Consider the following 21,310-nt stretch of genomic DNA (forward strand, 5'->3'; position numbering starts at 1 on the left):
ACATGCTTGGGCATATTTGCAGGGCTGTTCTGATCTCCAGAACAGATTACAGGGTTGAGCTCTGCCTTTAGGTGAGACGGTTTGCTTTTCTGCTCGCTGCAAGCTTTTGAAAAGGAAAAGGCTGACATGGCCCAGGCCAGGCATCCCGAAACTCGGCCCTCCGGCTGTTTTGGGACTACAACTCCCATCATCCCTAGCGAACAGGACCAGTGGTCAGGGATGATGGGAATTGTAGTCTCAAAGCAGCTAGAGGGCCGAGTTTGGGGAAGTCTGGCCCAGGCAAATGAGGTATGCCATCTCTCATACCCTTCAGATCAGTCTGAGAGGCCAGTTCTCTCACAAACATTCATTGCTTAACTATGTATCAAGCAATGACATGTTAATCACTAAGAACTCTAAAAGTTTCATATCTCAAAACACAAGAACATAGCACCTTGACTAAAGTTTCACATAATTCCCTCTTAAGCGTGCACTGCAAATGACTGAACCTCAATTTCTGACAATAAAGTGCATATATTGAGCAGACTTTCACTGCATTCTGCAGGACTTCCAGCTTATCTTTGTAGCAACTTCTTCCAAATATTGTGTGGAACAATAACATCTGATTTATAATGGCTTAAGCCAGCAAGGGACAATGACTTGACACAGTGAGTTTCAATCCAGTATTTAATTTGATTCTGCTAGTTAAATTACGTTAAATTCACATTTAGTCTAGAATCAGTTATTGATATGAATCTGTCAATAATATATTAAACCTAAACTATGAAACAACCATTAGAAATAATATAGTAACCTATAGATCTCTGCTGGACCCTGTAACCATATGTTTTGGTTCCTGTTTGCCTAAATAAATTCTTACATTTTTTCTTAGTTGGAAAAGAAAATACTAATTGTGTTACACACACACACACACACACACACACACACACACACACACACACACAGTTTCTCCACCAAGATTCTGAAAGATACATATTAGTTTCAGTGTATATGCTACAAGAGTCTTCATCTATTTTTAAGCCACTTGGACTGTAGGGATTAAATAAACAAATAAACCAGACCTTTGTATTTAACAGTCTGTTAGCCAAACACAGCAAGGAATTCATGTGAGAAGGCCTGCAGGAGAGGGAACAGATTTCTCCTTCACAGAGAAGGACTTTTCATAGTGGCAGTAAAGAGAGCTTTGTGCTAAGGCTGAATTAGAACTACGTATGCTTTAATATGCTTACTGAAGCCAAAGTCTTTCCCATACTTTCCAAGTCACTACCACTTACTTGTTCTTTGAACTACATTTCGAGCTGCAAAGGAGGACCAGCCTAGTACTTGTACATCGTTGCATCCAGTTAAGACAAACTATCAGTGAAGTCACCCATTCCCCCGCCCCCTTGCTTGAATCGATCTGTTCGGGTAAATTCATTTTCACAGAAATGTTTGGAACTGAGATGTCAGAGGCAGATCCATCATTCCCTTTTCTTCATTTGATAGCATGATGCACAGGAACAGCAAGAGCTCACTGCGCATAAAAGCTCTCAGCTTGTTCAGATTTCTGATCCATATGGCTATGATGCAACTAAAATCCACATTATGAAAATTGAACAGTACAAATGCATCCTAATCATAATACAGCAAATCAGTTCTGCTTCAAATACTGTAAATCTCAATAATCACTCACCAAATTGTTCACGTTACTGCAGAGTTTCCAGTCACAAATTACAGACCAAAATGCCTAAGTGTACAGTGTGCACATTATAAATCCTAGTAGGCGCTTTGAATTGTAAAATTGAAATGGTGGAAGCATTCAGAAAGGCTTCCACTATATTTTAATGAAAATATACATTTTAGAATGCCTTTGCTTTATTTTAATTCATGACATTTGACAAATTTGTGCAAAACAAACTAGATATTTTAACACACAAGGCATCTGCGATCAGTTCCTGAAAGTACTGAGTAATCAATATTTAAGCCATCTTTATTATTATCCCTTAACAACACATCAACAATACACTTGTCAAGTGCTCAGTTTAAAAACTTCATTTCTATTTTACTAGTCTGTTACCCACTCACACCCTGCAGTTTTTGCACTCAAACTCTTCCAAATTAAGAGATTTGCTCAGGAAATCAAAACTTCAGAAGAGGAGAATCCAGGTTCTCTTTATTTCCTTCCGGTGTAAAACTGATGAGAGGAGAGCTCAGATCTATTGGCTAGAAGGAGGGAAGAGAAGGAGAGACAGATAAATACAGTTAAGACATTGACTAAAACAATATTTGAACCATTACAATAGCAGACTTCTCCTTTGCTAACAAGTCTTATAATGGCATTCTTTGACACCACTACACAGCCATAAATTCAAATATTTATATTGCAACAACCAATCAATGTCACTATACAAGGTCAGAATCCCCTTGCTAAGTTCCTGAATGTCACATATGCAATATGCTGTGAATGGCAGTTTGTCCTCTGTACATTTTCCAGCTTATGTCGCATGAGAAGTCATACAGCTGCACTGACATTTATATTGAAACAATATCCTTGCATGCTAGCAGTATTAAAAAGGGAAATATAAAACGGGGTATCTTACCTGTCCTACAGGCTTCAACAGAGGAACTGGAATTATTTCAGGAGTATTAAAAAGATCAATAAGGGGTTTATTTTCACATTCCTGGGTGGCAAGTGGTGTTTTATCTATTCCAATGTCTATCAGTAAAGTCTAGGGAAAAAATAGTAATTTATAAGTTGTTGACTGCCTATTGTGCTTCCTGAAATAAAGTTAATTACAAAAGAACTGCCCATGAGAACAAAACGGTTTAATAAACCTGTTTGCTACCCTAAAAATCCACGGTTTTTAATACGTTCTTTCTCCAAGAACTGGTTTGGCTTAGCCTCCTATTGATTGACTCAGGAGTCTCCATATATCTGTAATTACCCATGATATTATTTCGAAGCAGTCATTAACAACTGGCATGTGGATAAATTTACTTTATGTTGTTTCAGCGGACAATCTTCTGCAAAGCAAAAAACTTAAAATAAGACCAGAGAAATCCTGCTTTACACAAACTTCACAACAAGCAGTGGCTCAGTGGGAAAGTGACCAAGAAAATTAAGGACACTCCTTTTCAACACAGACACTGCAGCAATGGTAATTTCTGAAAGAGATGCTTCACATTTTAAAGCTGCCTGGGACGGCTGCTCTATATACACAAAAAAGGAGACAAAGCAGAAGCCTACCTCCACAGTGGGTGTTCTTTCTGCTGGTTTCTCCTGCTCAGAAAGGTCCTGTTCTGTTTCTTCAGAAGACTTCTCTGTTGAAAAATCCAGTGCAATAGGTGCAACTGGTGGGGGAGATCCTTCTGTTGAAGATGAGCTATAGGCCCCACGGGTCTTGCGCTCTCTGGCCCATTTGAAACTGGAAAGGAAGAGACACAAAGAATTTCATCTAAGAACCCGTCTTGAAAATGATGTAAGATGGTCAAGTTTTGGTTATGTCTAGATTTACCTAGCTTCTAGAGTCTTTTTGGATGACACACTCGAGACTTGCCGAAGAGACACGAGATCGGGAGAAGACCTTGCTTTGGGCACAGTTCTGGGGGTTAGTGATGGAATTCCCGACGTACGACGGCCAATGGGAGTAGGCAATGCAGAATGCCTTCTGTTGGATGGAGTCCGTAAGGCAGACTTGGCAGCAGAACAGGTATTTAATACCAATCCGTCTTCTGATAGTTTGCGAGGTGGGGTAACTGCAACATTGCTAGAAGGATACACGAAGAGTTAGAAGCCGATAATGCATCACAACTGAAGCATTCCTCTAAGTTTAAGTGCATACTCAAAAATGTAGGGTATCCCGAATACTTTTCAGTAATGCAGTCAAGAGCAACCAGCAACTTGATTTAAGAATTGCAATAGGATACATTTTAAACCAATTCAGCTTTTTTATTCAGCTGTTTGCAGGCCATTGAAATTTGATTTTATCCCAAACTGAGGCTTTTTCTGAAACGCAAGTCAGTGTTCGGAATAGCAGACTGTGGTTTTTCAAACCAAGAGAAGTGATATAGCAGCAGATAAAACATCTTCTGGGAGATTATAGAAGTGCTTAGGTACCACATGTAATCCAAGGTGAAATTCTCATCAGTCCATTTCAGAGATTGTGGCAAACAATAGTTAATTAAACTTAACTACAGCTTGTTGTGATGTCTGATTTGACAAATTTATTAGTAGCTGCTCTACCTCCAGATGCCCCAGTACCTCAAGACTGGACTGATGAGCAAAAAGAAAACAAATGAAAGCAAGAAATTGCAAGCTATAGTTTGCATGTATGTTTGAAGTCTAAACCATGTTTTGGCTCGCTCTGAACCAAGCTTTTGGGTGCACACTTTGAAAAGAGATACAAGGGTAAAACTTGGACTTTTGGCAACATTAAATTCCCAATCTCATGTTCACTGCTGATGTGCAAATCAGAACCCAAATAGGTAGTTTCACAGACACTGTTGAAACACAAGACTTCATTACTGCCAAGCAAAAATCTGAATCGGCAACGTAACCCAGCCCTCTCCTGTCTGCTACAGCAAGGGGTGGGACAGAATTCATCTAAGACTTCGAATATCAAGTTACAGATAGGTAGCCGTGTTGGTCTGCCATAGTCAAAACAAAAAAAATTCCTTCCAGTAGCACCTTAAAGACCAACTAAGTCAGTTCTTGGTATGAGCTTTCGTGTGCATGCACACTTCTTCAGATACAGTATCTGAAGAAGTGTGCATGCACACGAAAGCTCATACCAAGAACTGACTTAGTTGGTCTTTAAGGTGCTACTGGAAGGAATTTTTTTTGTTTCAAATATCAAGGTCTGCCAATCCCACTGGACAGCCTTTTTTGCTTTACATGCTACTGCTTAAAGTAGTATGAAGCATCTTCAGGTCTCTCCACAAGTAATTTCACACACACCATATACACAAAGTTTTCACACACCCCATACACAAAAACCCAGTTCTAAACCACCTTGATAAGCCTGTCAGTACCTGCAAGCCAGTTCAAGGTGACAGAAGCGTAGAGGAAAACAAATATGAATTAAAATATAGAACATTACCTTTCAACATTACCACAAGACAGTGATGCAATTGGTTGTAACACTCTGACAACAAAATTCTCAGATACACCTAGGGAGAAAACAATTACAGGATTTAATCAACTTACTGATCCTCAGTTCAGTTCTTACTCCCCATCCAATGCAATGTTTAGAACAGAAATAAGGGCAGGCACACTGAAAGTTAGATAAACTGTAAAAAAAACTATCACATGGGTAAGACCAATGTTCTTACCTTCCTTTGAGACTGCAGGTACTGCTTTGGGCTTGGGACTTGAAGTTGCTGTTCTGTTTCCCAATATACTTTTCTGCAATGGTTTCTGAAAACTAGGATCTGAGTCCTCTTTCAAAATCCCACTGGCCATCTCAGACTTATCAGTAACTCTGTATTTGGGTGCATTTACTGGAGGATATGTTTTTGAAGCACTTGTGGACCCATGTTGCTTTCCAGATGCATCAGAATGGGAAGCCTGCACAGACAACCCCTTCATAGGTTTAACAATCGCAATCTTGCTTGCAGTAGAGGACAGCCGGGAGCCACGTGCAGAAACTTTAGAAGCAACACCTATTTTACCTGGGAGAGGAAAAAAAAGAAATTTTATATCTATTGTTTATATACGTATGCACCACTATCAATGCACCCAATGCTTTAGTGTCGGGAAAGCAAAGGCAACAAACTTGAGCAAGCAATTCCCAGTGTTGGGAGAGAGGGGAAGAGAATTAGAGAAGAGACACCCAGCATGGATGTGGAGATGCGTTACACACATTTGAATTAACTGATAAGGACAAAGAGACATGGATTTTGAAAAGTGAAGGTGCCTGGGACAAGTATGAAGCACAGGAGCCAACAAGGGAGAAGAGACTGAACTATTTAAAGGGTGTTGTTACAGCCATGCAATTATTCAATTTGGTCTATGGTGACCACATTCATAAGTGTGTACTTAACTGCAACAGGTGCAATGTCTCAGAATAATTGTCTTTGCAAAGGTTAGAACTCTGTATGAAAAATATTCATTAATATGCAAATTGTATAATTACTAGACTATTACTAGTTAAGTTAGTGAGCACCAATTTTATTAAATCAGTTTCTCACTTGTGCTTCAAAAGAACTCAGCAGTTATGCATTTTGGCCACTGTTGCTATCACTTAATATTTGGGGCTTGGATTCCGTATTCTTAGGAGCAAAATGTATGAGTGTGTTGTCCCCACTATGGAAGGACGTGTGGATTCAGAATTGGCCTCCACAGTCACTTACGGACTCACTGTTAAGACAGTGTTCATGGAAGACAATCTTACTCAGCTATGTGTGATCACCAAAGAAGAAGATAGAAGCATGTGTGTGTGTAGAACCTAGGTTTCCCCGCAACTCAGCAGGCCATTTAGACAAGTGGCCACCATTTTGCAACTGTTGTTTATTCCAATTCTGGTTGGTTAGAGCCAACCAGGATCAAACCACATTTGGATTTGTTACCTTTCCCTATCTTAGGGGAGATGGACAGACTTGAATTCAGGCTTATGCTGGAAAAAGAGGACGAAGAAGAAGAAGTTGAAGTGTTCTTTCGCATACGGATATTACTAGGACGTTTCAGCTGCGTTGCCTTGATCCCCAACTGTAAAGACAGTAGTAGAGGTCATTTAGGTACCCCTAAGAACATCTAACGGACTTTATCCTACTGAAATACCGATATTCCTTATGTTCACATCTGTGTGGCTACAAGAAAGCATATCCAGCCCTAATGCTCCTGCAATAAGGGTTTAAACATTTTTTTTCCTTCAAATTAAGATACTACATCTTTGCAGATCAGTGATTTCAAACCCTTAAGTTTTCCTGGGAAATTATTTCCATTATGTGTGCTCATGAAGAGCTTTATACCCTCCTCATCCACTCCATTCCACAACAGCATATAGAACCCTCCCCGTTCAATTTGGCAGCAAGGGTCAAGTCGATTCAGACCATGAGTTTTTACTTCAATAAATCACTCATATGCATCACTGGATTCTTTGCTAAGCCTATTTCCTCATGTACCACAGAGTACACTGGGTCCAAGGATCGCTAATCCAGTATCACAAATCTAGAACATCTGGTTTCCGATGTCACCAAGAATTACAAAGGCAGGAGTTATTCATTAAGAGCATTTACCTTGCTGGAAGTTGAAAGAGTTCTCTTGTCTTTCCCCGTTGAACTGTTAGAGAAGGATGCATCTCCCGCATCTGAAGCAAGACTTGATTTGTCAGAGAGTAAATCTTCCAACGACTCCATACTGCTCAAATTATTCCAGCTGGAAATACTGGGCAGCTTCCCTTGTTTTGGCTGCAAGGTTCAGATTTCAAACATTTGTAAACCAAAGGATGTCAACAGTAATGTTATTGTAGTGTTTACCCATTAAACTAAAATATCCTTTCAATAAACTGGTTCTAACCAACACTTTAATTTCCCACAGGCCCAGCACGGGTCCCCGATAAAGCCTGCAAGGCCATTTCCACCAAAGCACACCCAACTGCCCTGAAACTGACATATACGACAGCAAGTGAGGGGTCTGCAAACATGTGGTTAGGATTGGCCGCCTCATCAGGGACTCCCTAGTGCAGCCAATGAGGTTTTCCCTCAAGAGCAATCAGCTGATGGGTACTGAGAGCACCCACCTTTGAAGTCCATTTACAGGTGTGACATGGATTCAAACTACACTTGCAAATGGATATTTTTCCTCGGCGGGAGAAGCATTTCCTTCTGCAGCGGTGGTTTGATTCCATGCCTGCAAGTGGATTTCAAAGAGCCTTTAAGCAAACGGAACGCTCTCCCCAGGGAGGTTTGCCTGGTGTCTCCATTATATATTTTTAGGCACCAGGCAAAAACGTTCCTCTTCAACCAGGCCTTTGGATGATTAATATTCTACAGCCTTTGAAATGCATTTGTGGGAAGGCGGAGTTATTGTTATGTTGCTTGGGGTTTAATTATTTACTGTCTTTTATATGATATTTTAGTCTGTGAACCACCCTGAGATCTTTTGATGAAAGGCAGTATATAAATTTAATAATAATAATAATAATAATAATAATAATAATAGTTAAGTTTAGAAGAACCATCTGCTGGAAGTCAAGCCGACAAACAAAGCAGCATTCTAATATTAACACACCTCACAACAATTTGTATGTCACATTAAATCAGTTAAAAACAAGCTATAGTTCAACGTGGATACGCATAGCCTTCTCTGCTCCCTCCTCCTGGGAAATTAAGCCATGGTCTGGCTTGTGGTGAAATCTAAAACCAGCCTCAGGGTTTGCACCCCTGAACAATTAGCAAAGAATAAACCATGGCTATTGTTGGCAACTCAATATGACACGCAAACGAGGCAAGAGACACACAGCACCTGGTTAGACGTTTCTAGCTGACTACACTCCAGAAGCAGCAGCACTGATAGGCATTGAGGTGACCACCAATTTCACATTAGCCTCAAGTCATATTTAGCAACCAACACCACAATAGTTTTATTGAAAGGCGTATGAATAGAGTTCGCTAGCTATAAAAGTCAGAAATGTCAAGAGTGCATTATGCACTCGGGTCAACAAATTTAAATAAGATCACAACCATGCAGCTATTTGTTCTCTATGTAGGAAACTCCAAAAACAAGGGGGAAAACTGTAATGATTGGGAACTAGCAGGGAGTTACCATTCTTATGTGGCAAGATGACTGCCCTTTATGCTTTAATCTATCCAGAGGGGGGGAAACTTTACCTGTCCCGCTGACAAGAGACTATTTCCAAATGCAGATGCATTTTTTACAATCTGAACTGTGCTCGGTTTGTTATTTGTTTTGTCACTCTTCCCTTGCGCTAAAGATGCAAGTGGTGTGTGGGGCAATTTGCCCATTCTGGCAGGACTAGAAGTATTTAGAGGAATTTGTGGAGAATGAGAGCTGTCCATCCCCACGATCGGTTGCCTTAAATGTTTCTGAAACGAAGGTGGCCGTGGGGAGACTGGACTTTCATACACACAGTAAGTCTCTCTCCTAACTTCCTTTGGGGTTTTATCCATCACTATTCCTTTCTCAAGGAGTTTCAGTTTTGATTTAGATTCTTGCACAAATTTCTCTACAGCCTCTGTCTTTCGTTCTTCCAGCTGGTGACCGTTGTTCCTTTTCGCTTTGGTTCCACTTTGTATCTGGACTGCTATCTGGTGAGCTTCCTTAAAAATCTCCACAAATTTCTCCTCAGAAACGGGGCTCCATGTTAGTTCATCCACAAGTGGTGATGGGGGAATTGTGTCTTTCGTTGCTTCAAGGGCTTCAAGCGTCGTCGCAATGCATTTTTCTTTATGGCCCATGGGCCCGACAAAAACTTCATCCTCGTTTTCACTAGAATAAAGACAAATTAGTCAGACACCTCCAAATCGCTTGCTCTTTTAAAAATACGGTTTGCTTTAGATACTTTGTTTACCTTATAGGAGACAGCGAAAAGTCAAAGTCAAATTTTTCATCAGACAGGTGGCGAAAATCTGGAATCATAACAGAGCATCAGTTATTATACTAATCATGGCTGACCTTTTTATAGTAGATATATTACCGTATTCCACTTTGCCTTGCTGATATTTCAGCTTCTGCTACTACTTTTGGTTTCAAATTATTCTAGTCTACGCAAGACAGAACAGAGAATTTATTTCTAATACAGCGTGGAACACGTGCCCCAATCCAGAAAGGATGGTCTGTGCGCAAAGGGTTCTATGTACAGATACCCTTCTGAATCAGATGCTGTGTGAGTACATGTATTCATACAAACATTGGATCCCATAACCAGCACTAAGGGTAGGGTAGTTACAGATAGGTAGCCGTGTTGGTCTGCCATAGTCAAAACAAAAAATTCCTTCCAGTAGCACCTTAAAGACCAACTAAGTTAGTTCTAGGTATGAGCTTTCGTGTGCATGCACACTTCTTCAGATACACTGAAACAGAAGTCACCAGACCCTTCTATATAGTGAGAAGGTGGGGAGGGGTATTACTCAGAAGGGTGGTGGGAATAGGTGACTGGCAGATAGCTGTGATGAGCCTGATCAGTATTTCTGATAAGATAGCTGTGATGACCCTTCAACAGGCTCATCACAGCTATCTGCTAATCACCCATTCCCACCACCTTTCTGAGTAATACCCCTCCCCACCTTCTCACTATATAGAAGGGTCTGGTGACTTCTGTTTCAGTGTATCTGATGAAGTGTGCATGCACACGAAAGCTCATACCTAGAACTAACTTAGTTGGTCTTTAAGGTGCTACTGGAAGGAATTTTTTTTGTTAAGGGTAGGGTACTGATGGACAGGTCCCACATTTCCCTTTCTTCCCCCACAAAACTGGCTCCTTAAAAGCTGACAGCAATGATCATATTGATGGAGAGTTTTCCTTGGGGCGGACACTGCTCATATGTAGCCCACTGTTATCTGAAGGTTTTTAGATCAGGGCTAGAGCCCAGCCAGCATTAAACTGTACTTAAGCTGAGTCAAGCCAAAGCATTACTGAACTGGTCACGAGGGACAGTTCAATGCAAGCTCTTCATATCACCTTTGATAGTGGGCGCAGAGTTAAACACTATAGCAGTTATTTCTAGCATTATTCCTGGTAAACAGTTGCAAGTAATCCAGAATGAAGACGTTTATAATATAAACTTAAATCAGAGCCTATTTGTTATGCAGATTGTTATCAGATTTTTGCAGTGTGTCTTTATCTTTGGATACAATGTAACAATATGATCAGTATTTCTGATAAGAAATTTCAGCCATCCATTTCAAAACAGAATAGCTATAAAGCCAGAAGTCATTAGAATCATTTGCTCAAGTATTATTCCTAAAACTACATTTCCCTAATGACAAGTAAGTCATCATTAAAGCAACCTATAGGTATCCTTTTTTGTAACTTTATTCTACAGCAAATTGTGTGTGCAGAATATTCAGCAGTATTAAAGGCAGGAGGAAGAATGAAGGGGGCAAGGGTTAATATTCTTGCTAATAAACTGAATTGGCTGCAGTACATTATCTAGCTGATTGCCACAAGCTTGAACTCAATGCAAGTTTTTTTGCCTGCAGATTAGATAGTGTAGGCTAGGGGCAGACAACTGGTGCTGTTCAGATGTTTTGGGCTACAACACCCATCGTCACCCTCAGCCAACATGGCCAAGTCATGGAACTGTAGTCCAGAAATCCTGGAGGGCACCATGTTGGCTATCGTGGGTATAGGCCATAGGTAGAGGGTGGCCTTACAAGCCCTGAGCATAGCACTGTGCTGCCTGACTTTTTTATCCCAATAGGAATACCACCAGTCTCTCGAACTACTCCTCCCACTCAAGAGCACTCGATTTTAGAGGTGCCTCATGACAAACAAGACAGTATTTTACAAATGTGCTTTATATCTTACAGCAATGTTGTTTTTATCACCTACCATTATTCACACACTCATAGGGTTTGGCTTCCGTCATTTTACATTCTGAATGCAAGGTTGTTTTCCCTTCGTCATCCATGATGCGACTGCAAAACACATTAGGTAAGCCAGCTCAATATTATATTTTTAAAAATCCAGCACCAGTTATGTTTATTCCCGTTTCAAAGAGCTGCTTCACTACAGTCACCACCATTGCACACCCATACATATCTATACCTGAATCTTTTCTATACTAACGGAACAGTGGTAAAAAGTTGGCCAGTACTTGGCATCAGATACACATGGACTACACCATCATTCCTCATATCCACTTATGGCAAACAATCCGGCTCTGACAGGTTAATTTACAGAGAAGTACACTGCCTTTTATTAGAACTTTTATTACAGAGAAGTACACTGCCTTTTAGGACGCGGGTGGCGCTGTGGGTTAAACCACAGAGCCTAGGACTTGCCGATCAGAAGGGCAACGGTTCGAATCCCCGCGACGGGGTGAGCTAACGTTGCTCGGTCCCTGCTCCTGCCAACCTAGCAGTTCGAAAGCACATCAAAGTGCAAGTAGATAAATAGGTACTGCTCTGGCGGGAAGGTAAACGGCGTTTCCATGCGCTGCTCTGGTTCGCCAGAAGCGGCTTAGTCATGCTGGCCACATGACCCAGAAGCTGTACGCCGGCTCCCTTAGCCAATAAAGTGAGATGAGCACCGCAACCCCAGAGTTGGTCACGACTGGACCTAATGGTCAGGGGTCCCTTTACCTTTACACTGCCTTTTGGTAGAGAGTCAAATCCCACAAGCAGTATTTGCTGCTTGTTGCAGGAGGGTCTTACCACTTCAGCTGTACATAAACCAGCTATTGCACACAGTAAAAAGGGGGGTGGGGGGAGCCCAATGGCTGAATGTAGCCCACCAGCCAGATTTCATCCGGGGCAGGGGGGGGGGAGAATAGTGGCTGCTGTGCAAAGTTTGCAGTTGCGGTTCTTTACTCAACAAGATACAGAGGGTGAAATTGCAGCAGACTTGTGTTCCTTGCAAATGTATCTAAAAATGCATTTTGCAAGCATTCAGTTTTAAGGATATATTAGCATTATGAAGCTCAGGGCTTTGAACAGTAGAAAGGCAAAGCTCGCAAGTCAGCTGTGCATTGACCTTACTTGCATTCTTCTTGTGAGGATTATTCGGTTTCTTTGCCTTTTGGAGTCAGATAAGATGATGATGATGGTGGTTATTATTTTATTATTTATACCCCGCCCATTTGGCTGGGTTCCCCAGCCACCCAGCAGAACACTAAAAACAGAACAAAACTTCAAACATTTAAAACTTCCCTAAACAGATGTCTCCTAAAAGTTGGGTAGTCGTTTCCTTGACATCTGATGGGAGGGCGTTCCACAGGGCGGGCGCCACTACTGAAAAGGCCCTCTGCCTGGTTCCCTGTAACCTCACTTCTTGCAGTGAGGGTACCACCAGAAGGCCCTTGAAGCTGGACTTCAGTGTCCGGGCCGAACAATAGGGGTGGAGATGCTCCTTCAGGTATACAGGGCCAAGACCGTTTAGGGCTTTAGAGGTCAGCACCAACACTTTGAATTGTGCTCGGAAACGTACTGGGAGCCAATGTAGGCCTTTCAGGACGGGTATTATGTGGTCTCACTGGCCACTCCCAGTCACCAGTCTGGCTGCCGCATGACACAGAAAGCTGTTTGTGGACAAACGCTGGCTCCCTCAGCCTCAAAGCGAAATGAGCGCCAAAAACCCATACAGTCATACCTTGTATTGAATGTGCTTCGAGTTGAGCATGTTTGAGTTGCGCTCCACGGCAACCCGGAAGTAACGAAGCGTGTTACTTCCAGGTTTTGCCGTAGACACTCAAAATGACGTCACGCGCATGCGCAGAAGCGGCGAAAAGCAACACGCGTGTGCGCAGACGTGCCGTCGCTAGTTATGTTTGCTTCTGGATGCGAACGGGGCTCCAGAACGGATCCCGTTCGTATCCAGAGGTACCAGTGCAGTTGCCTTCGACTGGACTTAACCGTCCAGGGGTCCTTTACCTTTCACCTTACCTGCTTTGAAGTCACTTCCGCACCTAGTGCACACGACCGCAGTGTGACCCTATAACCCTTGACAGCTCCACCCTTGTCCTTTTTATTATCCCAGTGATATTAAACATTTTATGTTGTGATGGCAATATAGGTACAGTGGTACCTCAGGTTAAGTACTTAATTCGTTCCGGAGGTCCGTTCTTAACCTGAAGCACCACTTTAGCTAATGGGGCCTCCCGCTGCCGCCGTGCCACCAGAGCATGATTTCTGTTCTCATCCCGAAGCAAAGTTCTTAACCTGAAGCACTATTTCTGGGTTAGCGGAGTCTGTAACCTGAAGCGTATGTAACCTGAAGCACCACTGTATTTAATTTGAAATTTAAAAAGAAACATCACCGCTCACCCCCATAACAAAGGGGGCAACTCTACTTCCAGGCCATCCCTTTTGCAAAAAAAAACAAAACCCCTTAAGTTTCCCTCTTCATTAAAGTGTAGCAGGCCTGCCCTCCCACAGGCCTGAGTCTGCGCCACCCCGAATCTCACCGCCGGGCGGGACCTCCTTATGGACTAGCCGCATGAGCGTCAAAACTCCACACGCACAAACACCCACGAGAAGGCGCTTCGGCCGCTTCTCCCCTTCCAAGCGCACCCCCGGGGCCTGGGTCCGTCCCTGAAGCGCCGCCTCACCTCACCTGGCCGAAGCGACACGCTGAGGGGAATGAGTCCGCTCGAGGCAGCTTCTCGCGGCTGCATTTGAAACGGCAGCCCCGCCCCGCCCGGCTCCTGATTGGCGGATTTAAGCGACGCTCACCGACCGCGGCCAATTGCAGAGAAGCCAAGTCGCGGACTCCGCCCCGCAATCAACTCTCATCTGAGGCATTGATGGGAGTTGTAGTTCACGTCCTTCCTCCCCCCCCCGTTAAGAAACGTCGTCAGCGTGAAACGGCCGCTCTAGGAAAACGACTTTATTTTTTTCTCTCCGTCGCCCGACGTTCCGTGGAGAACTGGAGATTTGAATTCCCAGAGAGGCGTTGTCTTGGTGCTTAGTCCCGGCAAAGACCGCTCGCAGCGCCCCCTGCCGGCTTTCGCCCAGCTGAAAGTCGACGCGTGTTCTGTGACCCGATTGCTTGTGAAAGACCAACAGGATACAAACAGCGTTGGGTTCAAATGATTCAGTGGGGCTCACTATTTGGGGTCAATAGATATGTGAAAAACTGAACTCAGTTTGCACACTTTTGCCAGGAAACGAGTGAAATAAATCCAGGGGAGAGATACGTGTTACTCTCTGTCGTGAGAAATAAAGGTTCTTATGCATAACGGTGCAAAGTAACAATCTTATAAATTCAGGAAATAAATACGTGTTCTTCTCTGCTGTCAGCAAGATAAGTGCTAATGCATGATTCAATAATTGTGCATGCTAAATCCATGAGCTGCTGTTTTGTGTTTTGTGTCTAGATTCGTGTTTTTCAAACAGATTGGGTTAGCAGAGACGCTGATAGCATCACAGCCCAGAATGACACTATCAATCTATGCTAGCTATCTCAGGAGAAAGTCCCATGGTGTTCAATGGGCTTTTTCCTTAGTAAGCGTGCTTTGGTTTGCCACTTTGCAGCTCAATCCTATGTGCATTTACTCTGAAGTCTGTCCCATTGAATTTCATGAGGGTTTCTTCCTAGCAAGGGTGTATATAGGGCTGCAGCCTAAGACTGCAAACATGTATGGGGCTGCAAGTGTGTATGGATTAGGGCAGGGCAGACCCAATGCATTTTGGCACCTGGTGGACCATGAAATGGGGTCCCTTTCACTGCCAGGGGAAGGAAAGGAGTGAAGATCGACATCAGAAACAAAGGGGAATAAAGATCTATCTTCTTCTTTGACAATCACTCGTAGCCGAGTATGATTGTCTTCCATGAACGCAGTCTTAATAGTGAGTCCGTAAGTGACCATGGAGGCCAACTCTAGATCCACACGTCCTTCTACAGTGGGGATATAGGTTTCCGGGCGGGAGTTGATCACGGTGTGGATTTGCCAAGCGTGCCTTCCTCTTAGAATGTTTCTCCCTTGTGTCCTGAGTTTGAGTATCTCCAAAACCCATGACACGTTTGGTAAAGGCTGTTCTCCAATTGGTGTGCTTGCAGGCCAGTGTTTCCCAGTTGTCAGTGTTTATACTACATTTATTTAGATTTGCCTTGAGAGAGTCTTTAAACCTATTTTGTTGACCACCAGCATTACGCTTTCCATTTTAAAGTTCAGACTTTGTTGTTTTTCATTTGGTTAATAGCAGTACACAACTCTCCCAGATTTGGAGATACTGCAAGCTCATCTCTAACTTGTTTTTGCGAAATTTGTGAGAGGACCTCAGCAGCTACGGGGAAGTTGTGGTTAAAGAGATGTTGGTAATGTTCTTTCCAGCGCAGTGCAATAGTTTCTTTATCTTTTAGAAGTGTGGTACCGTCTGCTGAGCGTAGGGGTCATATGCCATGATTTATTGGCCCATATGCACACATACACACAAATGCACACTCAGATTGTTGTAAGCAAATAATGCCTTATCTCCTGCGTTATGCCAATAAAGAAAACTCAGGAGACTGCAGGATAGAAATCCAATGTTGTTTATTGCAAAACAATAGGTTACAATGGGATAGCTTTGCAAAAGTTGCAACTCAGCCCAGTGGTCTGGGCAGTGGTATTTATAAAGTTTCAAACAAAGCATTTCAATTTCCACCATTACCTCATTTAAGTTGATAGATCAATCATATGCATAAGCATTGGCTGTTTCTGCTGACTAAGCTCAGATTCCCACCATGTTCTGCGACGACCTTGCAGGAATACATTGTGTTAGTGTGCATGTTGGGAACCTGTATCACGTGTAGCCATTTGCGTCATGTAGCAACTTATGTTCTAGCTTTGCGCTGTATCTTTGTGATTTACATATTAGCTGTATTTCTGCCCCCAATGAGGGCAGCACATGTTGAAAAATCATCAGTTTCATAAAGTAACAGGCTACTATAATTTCTCTATTAGAAGCACACTCAAGGATTTACAGGGGTACACATTATCACATTTATTGTGGCCCTTTGGGCCACTCCCACAAGATCACCACACACTGATAACACCCAAGGGAACACATTGGGGGGAAATAAACAGGTTTTTTTTTAAATTGAGGAACAGAATTCCACTCAACAGATTTATGTGGCAGGGCTAACATCTAACTAAAGAATGGCAACTTCAACTGATGGAATATGCAGTTTGCAGACCTTACATATAGAATAAGAGAACAAGAAGAACATACGTTTAAAGAAGATTGGAAAATGTTTATCGAATATATGCGGGGGGAACTGTGTATACTTGAAAACATTGGCAGCTTTAAGATAAATTCAACAATGTAAATAAATTTTGATGGATGTAATACAGTAATGGAATACTGAATAGTTTAGTTTATGTAAAAGATGAAGGAATTTATGTTATGCAAAATGAAGCATGGAAAGAGAAGAAGGGAAGTAAAACTTAATGAAAATTATGTGTGTGTGTGTATTCAATGCAGGATTGGTGGTTTGCTGTTTATTTGTTTCTGTTGTTGTTGTTTGTAGTGTGCACAGGGTAGAGGTGTGCACAGGGTAGAGGTGTGCACCTTCGACGAAGTGCCACATTAAAGACATGCTTTTGAAGGGTGAATGTACTAGGTCTCCAGGGACTGAAGTAGGCATATAGAAAAGTGATGGTGCATAAATATAACAGGACCCAGTACAGAGTACAAACCTAGAATTACAGAATCGTGGAACTGGGGGCCACACCAAAGGCCATCTAGCCCAACCCGCTGCAATGCAGGAAGAATAGCAGAAGAGTCTCTGACAGATACACCCCCCCCCCCAACTTGCTCTGCTGCAGGACCCTTTGCCTATTGCTTCATTAGAGGCCAGAATTTTGCTTCCTCTCATATTCAAGATTTTTGTACCTGCATTGTTGTACAGTGGTGCCCCGCAAGACGAATGCCTCGCAAGACGGAAAACTGGCTAGACGAAAGAGTTTTCCGTTTTGGAGGTGCTTCGCAAAACGAATTTCCTATGGGCTTGCTTCGCAAGATGAAAATGTATTGCGAGTTCCTGCAGGGTTTTTTTTCCTCCCCCCCCCCTTTTCTAAGCCGCTTATCCACTTATCCGATAAGCCGCTAAAAGCCGCTAAACCACTAATAGCGCTAATCCGCCAAGCCATCAATGGGCTTGCTTCGCAAGACAAAAAAACCGCTAGACGAAGAGACTCGCGGAACGGATTCTTTTCGTCTTGCGAGGCACCACTGTATATAAAACAGGGACTTTTCCATATTGTCTTCTAAATGGAGAAATTGATGGTTGGTCTTCTGGAGAAGTAAAAGGGACGCAGGTGGCGCTGTGGGTTAAAGCCTCAGCGCCTAGGACTTGCCGATCGAAAGGTCGGCGGTTCGAATCCCTGCGGCGGGGTGCGCTCCCGCTGCTCGGTCCCAGCGCCTGCCAACCTAGCAGTTCGAAAGCACCTCCGGGTGCAAGTAGATAAATAGGGACCGCTTACCAGCGGGAAGGTAAACGGCGTTTCCGTGTGCAGCTCTGGCTCGCCAGAGCAGCGATGTCACGCTGGCCACATGACCCGGAAGTGTCTCCGGACAGCGCTGGCCCCTGGCCTCTTGAGTGAGATGGGCGCACAACCCCAGAGTCTGTCAAGACTGGCCCATACGGGCAGGGGTACCTTTACCTTTACCTTTACCTTCTGGAGAAGTTAGCTTGCTTGTCTTCAGGGTAAATGACTTAAGAGGAATATTCATAGGAAACTGCCTTGGGAAGAGTCAGACATTGACCCATCCACCTCAGCATCGTCTACACTGACCGGCAGCATCTCTCCCGGGTTTCAGACAGGGAACCTTCTCTGCCCCACCTGGAGATGTCATCCAGGATTATGTGTGAGGATGGGGATAATGCAAAACAGATTGTCTAATCCTGTGCTATGGACACCCCTAGACTTGGGAGTCTTCTACTGCATTTCAAGGGACGTTGGGATTGTCTCCCTTTGGAAATGGGGCTGAATGAAGAATGATCCAACATAAAAACATGAACTCCAAAAGAGAAGATTCACCTGCAGACGGAACAGCAGGACGGAACAGCAGCTTCCAAGTTCTGAAGAAACATGGGGGGGGGGAGTTTGGCCCAGGTGGGTGGGTTGCCATGGGAACAATGACCTGCCCTCCTTTGTGACATGTCTTGCTTCCCTTTTAAAAGCCACCAACTACAGGTATCCATTGTGGGTTAGTGAGGAGATCAGGAGAGAGAGGAGTGTGTGTGATTGGCGGAAGGAGAGGTGGTTGGAGAGGTACGGTTTGGCGTAGGTAGTACAGCCAGGAGGGAGGGACTTTTTCTGTATACCATGTTCAACTTCAAACTGTTAGTAGTATTTCTTCCCCTTCTCTATGTCTCCTGGGGTGGGATCCTGGAATCCCCTGCACAGCCTCAGCCCCCTGAAATTATCTTGACCAGTCACTCCCCTCCCGAAGAGCTCAGCTCCTCCACACTCTTTCCCTGCCTTCCTATTTCCTCTCCTCTCCCATCTCATCAATTACATTCATTGTTTACATTCATAGGCCAGCTATCCTCCCAGGAGCTCAAGATGGCATACCTGGTTCTCCCCGCCACCAGTTTTTACCCTCACATCAACCCTGCAAAGTAGGCTAGGCTGAGGGAAAAAAGACTGGCTGAAGGTCAATCAGTGAGCTTCATGAAGATTTGAACCCTGGTCTTCCAGGTCCCCCTAGTCCAGCACTCTAACTACTACATGTCTCCCCACCTCCATCTTCCATCTCTCCGTCAAGCCCTTTCTGTGGGTCTGCAAGCAAGACTCCACCACCTTCCTCTCTCAGACGCCCAGTGTTTTTCTGCTCCTCTTCTTGGACCCATTGATGCTTGGAGGACCCACCTAACGGTCTCCTCCCTCTCTGGGCAGGGTTGTCCTTCAAAGACTAGGCAGAGGCAGCCTTTAAATGCTGGCAATGCTTCTGTTTCCTTTGGGGTGGAGTGTTGCAATCCCTCATGGGATATAGCATAGCAGAAAAAGGAGAGCAAAAGCCTGTTTGGTCCAGTGGCCAACCAGATGTCTCCAGGAAGCCCACAAGGAATAGCCCAATCCTGTTAATTGTCCTCTAACAGGTGGCTTCAGTGGTAGACTGCCTCTAAACCTGGAAGTTCTACATACTGCAGCTATTTCAGATCATAATCGCAAATACTCTCCTCCTCTTCCTCAATGAATAGGTGTGACCCCCCCCCCTGTGCTATTGACTGAGAGAGGAGAGGAAGCATTTCTAGTGGAAGCTGGAGGCTGAGGCAGCTGGTAGGACAGAGCAGGGGGACAGCAGTCAGCTAGAGGGCCACATTCTCTTGTGAGCCTCATTCGGGGGGCTGCAGGCCAAGATTGGCCCCCAAGGCCTGGGGTTTGCCACCTCTGTAGGAGGAGTGTAGAAGCAGAGGAATCAAGGAGAAGATTATTGGAATAATCTTGGAAGCTGCAAAGGGATGAACTAACCTGTCCCCATGTCCTTCTCTTGTTGCAGTTGTGCCCAAGCTCTTCGAGACTCTTCCAAAGCCTGAGGTTAGTACTGGGGGGAACAAAAGAGGAGGGACTGGATCCCCCAGACCCTCTGCCTGCTGACTGTGGTCTTTGCCCCCAGTTCTGCAGTCTCTGAATACTTCCACCCCCACCCTCCAAGAGGCTCCCAAAGCAGCTAATGCAACTAATGTGGCTTGTGTCCCTGGGGTGTCAGGATGATGCCAGAGGCATGTCTTGCCCTCTTCCCTGGTGCTGTCCTTCCACCTCTGCCCAGGAGGCTGCAGGGCCCATGGAGGTCCTCTGGGGCAAGGGATTGGGCCCAGGCCTGAAGGAGGCCAGTCTTTCCTGGCTTGGGCCTGCTTGTGGGCTCTCTTGCACCCGTTCGTGGTGGGTTTTGTAATGTCACAAAAGGCGACTGATCCAGCTTTCTCCTTCCTCTGCAGAAAACAACAGCCGAACATCAGCTGCCAGAACCCAAAGAAGGTAAATGAATCTGCACACCTTGGGGACTTTTCACTTAGTAGCATTATGGTTCGTGCCCGAGAAAGACCTCCCAGGCCTTCTTGCTGTATTTGCTGTGCCTTGCAGGCCTTTCTCACTCAGTAGGCAGGGCCCTGACTGACTCCAGCTACAAAAGCTGAGGTGGCTGAACCCTTGGGTTTGGGTACTGTTTAGAATGCTTAGTTGAGAGAGGCTGTTAGTTCAAACTCTCTTTTTCATTCTCTTCCAGAGGACATCATTGTAGAAGATATAGAATGACTTTGATTTGGAGAATCCTTTCTTGGATACAGAAAGTCTCTCTTTTTCATTCTCTTCCAGAAGACCTCCTTATTGAAGACCTAGAATGAGCTTCTGGTGTGCTGCGCTCAGAGACGGGTCGAGGGAAGGTGCTCTGCTATGGTGGAGCACACCCTATCACGGAGAAAGGGAGTTAGGGGAGAAGGAGAGCGATGAGATTGAGAAGAGCCAGGAGAGGGAGAGGCAAGACTTGAGATTGCCTTGAGAGTTGGGAGGAGAGAAACGCAGGAAGGCAAATGAAGACAGGGAAGGAGGGAGAAAGGATTGAAGAGAGGTGAAAATCGCGGGACAAATGCTGACTGCTGACTCACCCTTACTGTGTCAGGAAGAAACCGGAAACATCGAAAAAAATTAGTCCTTTTGGGGATGAAGTCTATTTAGAACTCTAAACCTCAGAATGTACCATAAGTTGGTATCATAGTGGCTT

At 44.0% G+C, this 21,310-nt stretch overlaps 1 protein-coding gene across 4 annotated transcripts in view; it reads right to left on the minus strand.

Moving 5' to 3' along the window:
* Positions 1-14,456, minus strand: part of GTSE1 (G2 and S-phase expressed 1) — a 97,218-nt gene extending 82,762 nt beyond the window's left edge. Inside the window, exons 1-12 of one of the 4 annotated variants that reach the window (XR_014555830.1) lie at positions 14,214-14,406; positions 11,493-11,578; positions 9,510-9,567; positions 8,809-9,427; positions 7,216-7,386; positions 6,547-6,685; positions 5,311-5,649; positions 5,079-5,148; positions 3,495-3,746; positions 3,227-3,404; positions 2,580-2,708; positions 2,061-2,202 (exon numbers count right to left, since the gene is read on the minus strand). Coding sequence is in view for 3 of the 4 variants with exons in the window: in XM_083701498.1 (XP_083557624.1) it covers positions 2,119-2,202; positions 2,580-2,708; positions 3,227-3,404; positions 3,495-3,746; positions 5,079-5,148; positions 5,311-5,649; positions 6,547-6,685; positions 7,216-7,386; positions 8,809-9,427; positions 9,510-9,567; positions 11,493-11,571 (2,118 nt within the window). In the remaining variant the exon portion in view is untranslated. Of the gene's footprint in view, positions 1-652; positions 2,203-2,579; positions 2,709-3,226; positions 3,405-3,494; positions 3,747-5,078; positions 5,149-5,310; positions 5,650-6,546; positions 6,686-7,215; positions 7,387-8,808; positions 9,428-9,509; positions 9,568-11,492; positions 11,579-14,064; positions 14,137-14,208 lie in introns of those variants that run through there. The other 3 variants (XM_083701498.1, XM_083701499.1, XM_083701500.1) reach the window with 3 other exon arrangements.
* Between the last annotated feature and the right edge of the window lie 6,854 nt (positions 14,457-21,310).

This window comes from Podarcis gaigeae (assembly GCF_964106915.1).
Source record: "Podarcis gaigeae genome assembly, chromosome: 10".
NCBI classification, from domain to species: Eukaryota; Metazoa; Chordata; class Lepidosauria; order Squamata; family Lacertidae; genus Podarcis; species Podarcis gaigeae.